Source organism: Athalia rosae, chromosome 2 (assembly GCF_917208135.1).
Source record: "Athalia rosae chromosome 2, iyAthRosa1.1, whole genome shotgun sequence".
Taxonomy (NCBI): Eukaryota; Metazoa; Arthropoda; class Insecta; order Hymenoptera; family Athaliidae; genus Athalia; species Athalia rosae.
In genome coordinates, this window is record NC_064027.1 from 9592050 (window position 1) to 9604855 (window position 12806).

The following is a 12806-nucleotide window of genomic DNA, read 5'->3' on the forward strand; positions in this document are numbered from 1 at the left end:
GTTATCTACGGGATATAGAGATTTTAGTAAAATCAATATTAATCACTATTGTACTCACTATACACTTTATTTACACTTTATAATTAAAATTTCGGCGTTCCGATGATAATTTGTAACATTGAAAAATTTTCAGCACGGTAGAATTGTGAAAGAAAAACACTACAATTTCGAAAATTTATATTCTCAAGATCTAGTGATAAGATTGAGTCAGTTTATTAGTGAAGTCAGAAGTTCACTAGATTTCAAAGACGGGAAAAATATTGCAGATAGCTTTATCTGGTTCATGAAAGAAAATCTATAAATTGAAATTTCAAACGAAAAAAAAAAAATTAATAAATATAATGGCCGCTGTTTTGACGTTGAGCTTTTGCACATATTTTTAATTCTGCATACGTCTACTATGCATTCTTGTTCAGTATAATACAATGTAGGAGATTAAACTAGTTGCACTTGTCCGATTCTTCGGTCCAAGATACCTGGAGGCTCGCTGAAATGTATAAGATGAAGATTTTTTTTTCGTCTTTCGCAATATATTAATTTGATTTTTTCTAGGATTGATTCGATTTACTAACCATCCGGTGACGTTCTCAGCCGCATCGCATGCGTTTATTGTTTCACTAAAAGCGTATCCTTCGCCGCAGTTTTGTAGCCGTGGTCTGTTATCAACGCATACGTAATATCGCTGACAATCTCTTGGGCTCCTGTAAGAGCGGATTTCACCTTGCCTGAAGATACCTTCGCCAGCCGGAGGGCAAGAGAATCCCAAGAATGCTAGAAGGACCAAGAAAAAAAGATGACAAATCATGACATCACCGTTTAAGATTTTGAATAATTTTCAACCTTTGAATCTCACCTTCGGCGTCGCAATCGTTTACTTGATCAGGCCAATCGCAACGGTAGGTTTCGGCGTTGAAGGCAAGACCTTCTGGACAGTCAAAAATGTAACCTCTACCGTCGGCACAATTCATAAATTGTCCACAGTTGACACGGTCGCCGACCTTGAAGTAACCGTACTGATGAGGACAGTCTTCGGTAGGTTTTGACGGCTCTGTGTCGATAAAAATTCAATTTTCTTCCTCCAGTTATATAACGCATAACGATCGATATATTTTGAATTTTCTGCCCACGTTACTTACGAAGATTTGGTCGACCTTCGCAGCTCACGTCGATTGGATAACCACAGGGGTAGTTAAAGCGGGCTTCAGGATTAAATAACAACCCCTCTGGGCATAGTTTCTCCTCGGCGATACCGTCGATGCATTCGATGTACGCGTCGCATTGCGATGGGATAGGAAATCTCCCATTTCTCTCCGGGCAATTGTAGGAAGACGCTCCGCGTGGAGGGGTTTGTTGTATGGTCTGGTATTGTTGATTACGTTCAAAATCCGTTTGTACCTGGGGGCGTGAAGCGAAAGATTGTCGCTGACCGAAACCTGTAAAAGTAAAGCAAATGCAATGGCGACCGATCACAAAATTTTCCGATACCATTCGAATGGAAATTATAGTAGAGCGCGCAGACTGCAGAAAATGTTGGAACATTCGTAAGATTCATGGGAATGAATGAATCGATCGCAGAAGGAAAATAAGTATCGCTGCAGACTCTTGCGACCTGGAATATTTAGGATTAAATTCTTGTTTCCTGATTTCTTCTGACATTGCAGAGAATCAGATACTTGCACAATAACGAGATGGGAATCAATGGATTAAATACTAAACGTCAAGGTGATATCGTGATGCAGCATATGCATATCATATCTGGTATTTCAAGAAGTTGATACGAAGAATGTTTATTCTAGCTTATTAACTTTATAAATCAACTGCAGGCAAGTCGAAGCAACTTTTGAATTATCGAGCTTCATTTCAAAAACAAACTCTGCGGCAGTGCAGATGAATTCAAGACAAATATCGTTTAGTCAAGCCAATGTCGATTCAGAGAACGAGAAGCAGGGGGTCAAACATCTCTTCGCAAAGGGAAAGTCGCACATCGTATAATCTGCCAATTACATAACTTGTTAAATACTTTTTAGACGACAGATTTCGAGCACATGCACGTTATTCAACGCGAAATGACTCCTTTTCTTGTCATTTCCTCTTTTCAAAATCTACACGGTAGATTCCGTGAATTTCTATCCACAAGTTGATGTACCTGGACCTGAAATGTGAACCGTGTTCAACTCTTCTTTACTAAATGTTTGATACCTATACCCCTTATATAATTCAAGAGTCAAAAATTGAAATATCAAACCCCTGAAGTGAAGTTTAATATTTGAGTTTCAGATTCGAAGGCACCGCTTTGAAAAAACTGTTCAAACTGCAGGCGTCGAAAGTTATATTCCAGTGTAGATTTTGGGATACTTAAGTTTCTACATATTGCTGGCCAAACTCATTTCTGAGATAAAAAATAAGTGAAAATTTGGTCATTAGTTTCTACCCATCACAGTTATCACTCACATTAATGTAAAAGCGTAGCTTGATTCAAAAATGGAAAACAAGAATGTCGAAAGTCATTAGGCTGCACTACATGTGCACCTTGCAGTCTGAAACATTGTCTGAAACATCGCAATGCGCGTAGTCCCAATGGAATATTAAATATGACTCATTACGTCGAGTTATACGACGATAATATTATCCAAACTTATGCGTATACATCGGCACCCGACAACCCAAAAATTATACAAATTTGAATTAAAATTTTGAACTAATGGTTCCCCCTTACTTGAACAACCGGAAAGAGCGGGCTAATTGGTTCAATTCTTCATAAGAAAAATCACTGATCTGTGCATTCCCATAGAAACTAATCGGAATGACAATCGAACGTGAATAGTTTCAAATCAATTTATGAATAAAGAAACCGAACTTCCAAAAGCAACAATAAAACAACGAAATTCGAAACTTTAGTTACTCACTAGATACGGCAAAAATAGCGATGCATATCGCTAAACTCGTAATCGGCAAACGAGCCATGGTGTTCCTCAGGAATATTGCCCACAATTTTAACACTCTGTACATGTATTCTTACACGGTTCTGTATTAAAACTATAAGTGATTCGTACGTGTCCGAGCTTATATCACCTTGGTGATGGGGAGAGAGTGCGTACCATCCAAATGAGAAGGACCTGCGCGAGGTACGATGTGCCGCGATGATTCCTCATTGAAATTCAAAAATTTTAAGGGTATACGTACGTTCGTATACATCTTCATATCACATTTTTTTGTGCATGAAAATAAAACGAGACCGCAAAGAATCATCAAGTTTTTCATTCAGATCAAGATTTCGAACATATTCGCTATAGATGGTCAACAACTATCGCTTTCAGAATGGTTCACTAATCTTCAGCAACTTTGGTCGACCTTGTAACATGTGCGTGCATTCAGTAATTAATATTACAGATTGAGGAGATATCGAATTCAGAAATATTATGCACCGCGTGGTTGTGTATAAACGTTCATGCATTACTTCCTTATCGACTCGATCTTATTGAGCAAAAAACGTGACTTGAAAGTCAGAATATTTAAATTTAAAGCGTACAACACTGTGCGTGGAGTAATTTTTCGAACGAGTGAGCAGGTGTATCAACCGTTCAGAAGAGGTCGTCCATTACGTTGTTTGTTATAACAAAAAAGAGAAAAGACTGCGATTTCTGTTCGTCGAAGATTGCTCTTCCAAGGATTTACACGTAGCTCAGATAAACACCTCGTGAACATATTCGATTGACCGAAGTTTCTGACGAATTACACTTCAATTTTGAATTTCGAGTAAAAGAAGCTATTAGTTTGGACAGTTAAAAATCATATCTACTTGAACATCAAGCATTTCCTATGGATTTTTATCTGTAAAATTGTTGTCTTCGGATAAAAGTCTTGGCTCGTCTTTCTTGAAGAGGGAAAGTTTGTCAATGAAATTTAGGGTACGAAGGTGGGATTCATTAACATTGCTGATGTAAGTTAGCTGTTAGACCGAACAGAGGCGTGTCTTCATGCCTTCTCTTAGAAATGAAATTTTGCTCCCACAGGGCGCTCCGTATCTAGTCGGCGTCATGTTAAAGACTTCAAAATCACGTTAACTGACTATGTTATGCCTCGGAATTCTCTGCAAACGTTGTCCAAAATTAGTCTCGTGAGGCAGACGACACTGGGGTCACCGGTTTCACTCATACACCCAGACGAGGTGAAAGTATTATATTCATCGAGATGGACACGAAGATACACAAAATGTCTTCTCGTAGCCCGTACGCGTATCCTCCATTCATGATTTTTTCATTACATTGCGGTTACACTCTGCTTGCACTGCGAAGAATAAAATCAATGAAACTCATGAAAGAGGATTGGATTTCCGGGAATTTATAATGGGTCCTGTAATTATTCTCATTTGCGTAAAATCATTGTCAGGGGTCGTTGTCCGGTTGACTCGGTTGATGTTAACATCTGTGATAATTTTCCGTCGCAGTGATCTGCACGTTCATATTCTGTCTGTCAAATTAGCGATTCGACAAATGTTACTCTGAGGTTTCGACATCGCTACAATTAGTCGCGTGATTATCAAATATCACATATCTACATCATGAAGAAAGGAAGAACAATTGATACAACCTTCTAGAAGGTGCACGATAACAAGAACATATCGCGGTACAGGTATGAACAGCTATGGAGGAAAGGTATCCTATTGCAGAGAGCTATAAAATGTCAAGGTTTCGCCCGAGGCAATACTATGCAGAAGCAACACTCTCACTTGTTCGACGACACGATGGTGTGGACTTGTCGCGGCGTCGACTCACCTGTTTAGAAAGAAGAAGAAGAGCTGAAATTTTATTACGTAATAACCCCTAATACCATGGGCAGATCAAAAGGTCGCGTGTAATCGTGAATTATCCGGATTCGCCAGAAAATCTTATGTAGGAATTCCTGACAACGAGGTCTACAAGTCCATGCGATGAATCCGGAATTCCCTTGAGCTGACCTCACTTCGTTATTCGAAAGAAAATGGAGGATCTACTCAACAGCAGGATGTGTTGGGAGGACTCGCACAATTGGGCAAAACTTATTAGGCATTTTTTAACATATAGTATATATGTGCACGTATATACACATACGGAAATGTGTATGTACGACACTATTTATTATGTATACGATTTTTGGAACAGTATCCGGCTTTCTATGCAGGCATGGTCAGTACAATACGTGAAAAATTTTAATTTGTATTATATACAATTGATTTTTGGAACCATCTAACAATTATACATCAACTGGTATGTCGGGTATAGCTATCATATATCATATTTTTGCGCTTCGACTGCTTATTACATCGACAGATTACATTTATACATCATACATAGGTATATTGGTCAAGGAGCGGGATAAACATTTTTATTGAAAAAAATTAAACTTGTCAAAATACTTTCACAAGTGCTATAGCAGTTACAATAGTACCGATTACATGACGCAGAAGTTTTGGCTATCAGAGAATTTATTTAGTCGGTATGTCACCGTTTCAACAGAATAAAGGCGCGAGCAACTGTACAGAATGCTGTATAGATATTTACAGATCACGTCACAACAATAAGTATAGATAATACGTGACCAGGAAAACAAAATGTTTTCGAACAACTCATAGAATCTGCTACACAGAGATAATATTCGTAAATTTCATCCAGTACTGATTTCATCTCGAAAATCTTTCTCGAAAAAACTCGGAAAAAAGCCTCAATCCACCAAAGTGTTGTGCGTCACATCTGTCGCCAAAATGCTTTAGCAACGTTTTCATAGAACCTTTAAAGTCTATTGTATCGAATTCCACGTAAACGCCATAATTATGTACCGTACGCGATGTTATAGAAGTTGTGATATCAATACAATTATCATCCCATTCGAGTAGCAATTAACAATGGCTCGTTCTAAAATAACTACAAATATTTTCCGAAATACACTTCGAATCCAATTACACGGTTTTAACTTACAGTTTTACACATAGGTTGGCCAAGTGACGAAAAATATTAAAGTTCAATCGGATGATATAAAAGCGCGAGTTTTGGATCGTTGAAATTCCAATGATAACCTTAATTTCTGTTGAATCTTCGGATTTTTTCCAAGACTAACCTCTGATTCAAAACAAGGTATTGAAGCCAGAAATTATGTTAGAGAATTAATCAGATAAAACTTTATTCTGAACACTGGATCGGCACCGCTTAGGTAGCCGCTGGTTGCGAAGTAAAGCGCAAAATAACGTCGAAAATTAATTACAAGCAGTATTTGTACCTCTTTCAGAAGCTATGAGTGTTAAAATATTCTGAAACTTGTAACTAAAGTTCATTCCTAATACACAACTCGTAGGATTATATTGTTATAATATGGTGTAGAACGAGTCATGAACCATAAAAATAGTTTGATAAGGTCCTTTTGCGTATAAATGAATATTTCATCAGCGTGCTCACAGCATTTGTCAAATATGTCTTCTTCGTATTGTTTAAGTACACTATATTTTTATCAAGACACTTGTAATCATTTAGATTTTCCAACATCGCCAGTTACGCTCTCGTTTGGTATCATTTCAATTTTCACAGAAATCAGAGGTATATGTAGCAAGTCATACAAGAGAGACTGTATGTAATGAAGTTGATATCACGGTATGCGGAAACAGGAATACTGAATACGGTTTCGGCGAATCGAACACCTACTCTCGAAGTTGTTAGAATTCAGTTGAAACGTGTGTATTCCGTTTCAAAGTTCTGAGTCATAAGTTATCATCTCTGAGATGGGGGATCAGAGTTAAACTAACGACAAGTATGTACAGTTAAATCTTCCAAGAATATTTTTGACGTTATACACGATGGACTGAAATTTATTTGCACCAGATATTCGATTTCGAATATCTTTTCAAACACTTCACGTTTGATCAGAGGCATTAAGGCACAGAATATTATAAATATTACAATTTAGTTACACATAAGATCGCTGCCTCCGTGCTGTATTAATATTTTTGCAAGTATTCCAACCGAAATATCTCATAAAACCGATTTATGCATCGGCTCGTAAGATAAAAAATTAAATTCTTCAGCGATGATCAATATTTGTCAAATTATATTTAACTCTTCTAACAAAACGCTAATATGAAGAATTCAATTTTCATTATCATTGGGTTTTTATGGATAATAATTTTTGTAAATCAAGCGCATTTTAATTTTTTTTTTTTTAAGATCAACATTTCCAGATCTAATTACATTATAGCGATTTTAACGCGATCACCTATTCGAACATAGTTGCATCTGTGACTATATTTTGATATAACCATTTATAGGTAATATGACGTGGTTATTACTTAATATAACCTCTTATTATATTCTCATCGTTACCATTAGCATTATCGGTATATATGTACAAGTGTTTTTGGTTTAACGGAAAAGAATATTATTGTATGCATTTATGTAACACTTATATACAGGGTGAATCACCATAAAGGTCCGATGTGGGAGGAGCTTCAATTGGCTGAAGCCCCGCCTTCATCCATTCTTATTGGTAATTTTTAAAAATTCCTGTAACCAATCAGCGATCAAATAGCACTACTTTCGGATATTCTTATTATTGTGTCCGAGCTGGAAGTCAGTATAGAGTCTATTCATACAATGTATTGTTATAACGCGGAGTGATTCCAAAGAATCCACACAAATACGTTCTGGGCGAGAGTCGGAAGGGATCACTTAAGAGAGATTAGTTATTAAAGAGAAATCCTCTAATCACGGAACGTTGAATTATAAACATATCAGTGATTTTGTGATATTGGCGATTTACTCAATTGACGAATATGTTGACATGCTTTCACTTGATGGCGAGTACCGTTCAAATGCGAATGCTACAGTTAGGTTTTATGCAGAAAGATTTCCGAAGATTTCTCTCACGGAATGTATTTGTGTGGATGTTTTCGTATCACTCAGCATCATAACAATACATTGTATGACTAGACTCTATACTGACTTCCAGCTCCAACACAATGACGACAATTTATCAGCCGAAGGTAGCGCTATCTGTTAGTAGCAAGAATTTTGAGAATAATAAGTGAGAATGCATGAAGGCGGGGCCAATTGAAGCTCCGCCCAAATCGGACCTTTGTGGTGACTCACCCTGTACAACTATCTAACAATAAATTTAATGACAAGTCTCCAACTCTGTCGTGGCATTAAAAATATAATACAAATTCATTGAGGTAAAATAATTGTTCTAAAGATAAATTATTATACTAATAATCTGAAAGAATGATTTTCATATCTTTGATGTCTCTTTCGAAAAATTGATATAGCACAGCTGTGCCAATATGTATGTTGTTAGCGATGAAATAGATATGACTTAACTAAAAATCTTGAATAGAATAAGCATAAGTACTTCGTCTATAAACTTACATCTGTGTATATGTTGCAGGTATAAATTCATATGTTCAAACATACATACATTATATACATATATACATCATCTACCGTTAATAATATGCATGTATACAAATATATGGCACCATGCCACGTGACATTGCAGAGATGCTACAAGATTTTGGATAAATTGACTCTCAGAATTAAGATATTACTCTCATATGGACAGTTGAATTTAGTTGCAATTGATACTTTCGTTGCGATTTGATAACATACCTCAAATTCGCACATTTCGGGGGAAAAAATACTGTATAACGTCATACTCGTTTCCGAAAATGCTAAATAGCTAGCCTGCCGCAAAATTTAATAGTGAATGATTATTAAATTGACGAAAATTTGGTTCTACAGCTCATTAGCTCAAATGTTCGACCAGGTGCTGCACTTAATAATGGAGAGTCAATCAATGTTAGTAAGTAATACATCATAATGAATATCGCAGCATCTCTACTCTGCCAGACCAGCGGACTACCTAATGTCTACCGATCTGATAGAAACAATTACAAAGACGCCACAAACAAATAAAGGATAATAGGCAGAAAAATACAATTTAAATTATGTATAGTAGTTTGGTCGTTAGAGTGAATTGTAAATTAATACCTAGTACAGATAACGACGTTGTCCGTTTTGTTAATATAGGAAACTGTGCATTACACTCGAACGATGATATTAAATTTAAAAAAGAAATACCCGTGGAAAATCTCGTAATCCTAGGAACTGTAACATATGATGTTCATCATTTTATGTGACGGTTAAATTTCATTGAAATCCATGATCTCCGGTAATTTTCGTCGCCTGCACTGTATCTCACTCAACACAGATCCACCGCGAGTGTAATTAATAGACGATTTAATTAAAGCTGATCGGAAAACCGTTACTAATTGTATAAAAGTGTAAAGTTAAAAGGATAATTGAAGGCGGTAGCATCGAGTAACCATACTGTACCTGATACAAATAGTCAATGGTAATAGATAGTGAGAAACTCAAGAAATGAATAAATAGAAGAAATAAATAGCTGTCGGCTCATTGGCACAATGCTGTACTTGTTTCTTTATCCTCTACTTTGTCCATTGTAGTGATAATTCGCTATTACATTGGCACAATTTTGCCATTCTTCCGGGTTAGTAGTTCTGAATTCATTAAGCATTATTTTGGCTCTCTAAAAATATCAGTTTCTCAAAGTAGATCGTAAAAGTGCAACGTTGGTTACATTATCATGACCTATTCTTAAATCTTAATTACTACACATCAACGGTAATAGCGCTTTGATATTTTCAACGATACTTTAAGCCGGTTTTTACTAATGTTAAGGAAATAGGGTTTCAAATGCCATTCGGGAAAAGGCCACATTTCATTTCTCGTTTTTGTCCGTTGATAACCAATATTCTGAATATCATCGTAAAGAGTATGAGAGATTCATATCTGATATAACGTCTTCATACAACATTAGCCAGACAGTTCAATATCATCAATTTCTGTTGTTCAACCTCGTGCGACTATGTGTTTCAAAAATTGATAGCTGTATTCAACAGAAGTGAATATCTTCGGTATAATACTTTGAATTGAAAAAGGGCAGTGTGCCGACTATACATTGAGGCAGTTAAAACAGACGATTGATTGAGAATTAAATCTTCCGAACCATCGACGAATACGATGGTACCTTCAAGTGAATATTATTCAACGTCAGATATCGGATACTTTGACTACATCGATATCAGACTTTAATTATGTAATGATGTTTGACTGCGACGATAAATCGCAATGCTTGAACAACAGAGTATTGGGATGAAATCATTTCAAAATACCTAAGCCTTGGTTCGACCATACTTTCGACGGCTCAAAACGTTATCAGGATCGATTGAAAAATGTCCATCATTCTTAAACACGTAATGGCAATATCTTTATGTCCATAATATTTGACTTTATAAAAATCCTAATCTTAAATTTTATCACTTGCTCACTTGTGAATTTAGTGGCTCCCACCGTAGTTGAGTTCACCATTGCCATTATTAATTATGTCCTGCGACTCGAACACAGCGCTTTTATTCGGGCCGGTAAGTGTGTGCCTGAGCAGCTTAGAACAACTTGCTGGACCCGAAAGGCGCTGGGCTACACGGCACAACCTTTGCGTGTTCCGTAGAGGACCTTGAGCTCCGGAACGATTATTTTCTTGATCAGTGCGTTCGTTTTTCCACTGAGCATCTCTCGCACTGCATCCTTTTTGTAGACTTTTATTCCCGGCTTATGGACCATAAACGCATTGTCCAATATTAGAAAATCATAGTCCAGAACGCAGAGTGTGTACCCCTGAAAGTAACAACGTAAACGAAGTATTAGGGCAATCGCCATCAATCGTTTGAATCGATTTTATAACATAATTTTGATATCATTCTACTGACTTGTGTCATTTTATCACTTTTGCCTTCCCAACTGAGTCTTTCGTCGTAAAGAGGATCATTGTTGGTCCCGATAAAAATAGGTTCCCAGTGAACAAAGGCACCGGTTCGTTTTCCAACGTGAAATACATGAAGTCCTTCCGTCTCACGCGCTTCCTGCCACTCTTTACTCCGTGGCACGTTGTGACATCCTGCGCAAACCTTTTTATGGAACGGTATTGCCGTTCCTGCCTTCAACATTCGGATCTATGATGTACGAGAAAAGTACAAAAGTTAATGTACGACAAAAAAATCCCAAGCGATGATATTTCAAAATTCCAAGATTCCTTATGGGATCCAATGGGACTTCAAACACTTGTCCACATCTAATACAAAATCAGACTGTACCGCTTACCAGTTGCGTTTTGTTGGTCGGAACCTGACTGTCAGCACTGACTTCAAAGAGTGAGAGTGGGAAGACTTTGGGATTGGGTTTGTAGAGGGGTTGCTGATCTCTTCTTCTGATCATTTCAAGGAACTTGGGTGCCAGTTCCGGACTGGGGTACAGTTCTATGTCACTCGGTAGAACGTAGTGCGTAGGTGCCCATTCCCTAGCAATATTTCGCCCAACGTTCACAGGATATAAAAGTTTTTTTTCAGACTTATACATTTTGGAGATCGTAAGGTTTGTCCATGGCGCATGCAGGCTACAGTTCCAGCCCTCTGAGGCCAATTTCTCCGAAGAAGGAACCTGGAAAACACGAACTATTGATCTTCACGTTGCAAAAAGGCTTTTAATTTAACGTACTCATTATCAAATTTTTCTTCGTAACTTATGCATTTTCTGCAGTACTGCTTTCGTAAACATCAATGTTATGATTATAAATGGGTGCTGCGTGAAACATTCTAATTAGAGGAGAAATGAATGAAAAGCGACTCGAATGAAATTACAATTTTAATAAATTTTAATTGAGGGAATTGTAAAGACACAGCAATGGAGCTGCCACGTTAAGTGACCTACGTAGAATAAAACGCTGCCTCGGCTATTAAATTGTCGAGATGTCCAGACGAATAGGGACAAGGCTAATGTAAACTTGGCAGTTTGAAATATAAGGTTGATTGCCTCACCATAAGTGGTACACGAAAATTCTCATTGAATCAAAAGAAAAACAGGTAAATAATTGGCTGAGGCTCGTTAGTCGTGAACAGAGAAAAACCAGCCACGATCTCACCGTTTTTTTGCTCAGATATTTCAACGTGACGCAACTCGAGATGATCTGATTCGTATGAACGTAAATTTATTTCTAATTTTAGGATGTGAAACAACGCCACCTTCGTGGATTGCAGTTTGTACGTTCACGTGGTGAATTTTTAACTTCGTGCAGTTTCGCAATTATATTTGTTTCAAGGTATAATTATATTTTATATCCACGGCCAAACGCGTGGTCTGCATACCGAAACAAGTTCGACCAATTCTCACGAATAAAATGTAATGTTTCTAAACAGCAAATTTGAGTCAATCTCTTACATGAAATATTCTAATTCTTCCTGAATGTATACATAATCGAATTAATTAACTGTTTGTCCGCATAAAAAAATTAGTAGCCTGAGAGATTCGTATTATATTCAATGATCTTCGAGACTTTCGCACTGTATTAGAATACAATGAATTGGTGTAACTATTACAACGAATTACGCAACCACCATTATCTAACTAATTCATCAGTTTTTTCGAGAAATATTCGTGATTTTACTTGATTGTTCTAACTCCAAGTATCCAAAATCCCGATCCAAAGTTGAGTTTTCTGAGTGCATATTCACTCTGCAGACAACTTGCGAAGGTTACACATAATGATCGATAAAATCTAGCGAGTTGATAATTTCTGTTGTCCCTGAATCTCCCGGGAACAGTAGGTCATCAGTCAGACCAAGCCGAGGAGTTCGCAGTTCAGGGAAGGTGGAATTTCTGCACGTATCGATGACTCCGACGATCAGATTGTTCACGCGCCGGTGTAACAAGAAT

At 37.2% G+C, this 12806-nt stretch overlaps 2 protein-coding genes across 7 annotated transcripts in view; both read right to left on the bottom strand.

Moving 5' to 3' along the window:
* Positions 1-48: 48 nt before the first annotated feature.
* LOC105685027 (protein obstructor-E-like) lies at positions 49-3062 on the bottom strand. Its single transcript, XM_012398832.3, has 5 exons — positions 2907-3062; positions 1137-1433; positions 854-1048; positions 573-771; positions 49-487 (listed from the first exon to the last, which is right to left on the bottom strand). Exons 1-5 carry the CDS (start codon positions 3007-3009, stop codon positions 436-438), a joined length of 846 nt encoding a protein of 281 aa, XP_012254255.2. The 5' UTR covers positions 3010-3062; the 3' UTR covers positions 49-435.
* A 1998-nt stretch (positions 3063-5060) lies between these two features.
* The window catches only part of LOC105684460 (beta-1,4-glucuronyltransferase 1), a 38902-nt gene continuing 31156 nt past the window's right edge, over positions 5061-12806 (bottom strand). For all 6 annotated transcript variants that reach the window (XM_012397828.2, XM_048651210.1, XM_012397810.2 and 3 more), the window contains 3 exons: positions 11199-11534; positions 10808-11050; positions 5061-10715 (listed from right to left, as the gene is read on the bottom strand). In XM_012397828.2, the coding sequence (XP_012253251.1) occupies positions 10518-10715; positions 10808-11050; positions 11199-11534 (777 nt within the window). In that variant the 3' untranslated portion in view covers positions 5061-10517. The remainder of the gene's footprint in view (positions 10716-10807; positions 11051-11198; positions 11535-12806) is intronic.

Coding starts and splice junctions, on each gene's coding strand:
- LOC105685027 (XM_012398832.3), bottom strand. CDS start 3,009: ATGTACAGAGTGTTAAAATTGTGGGCAATATTCCTGAGGAACACCATG. Junction 1,434..2,906: donor CGCTATTTTTGCCGTATCTA/GTGAGTAACTAA, acceptor TTACTTTTACAG/GTTTCGGTCAGCGACAATCT. Junction 488..572: donor GCTGAGAACGTCACCGGATG/GTTAGTAAATCG, acceptor TATACATTTCAG/CGAGCCTCCAGGTATCTTGG.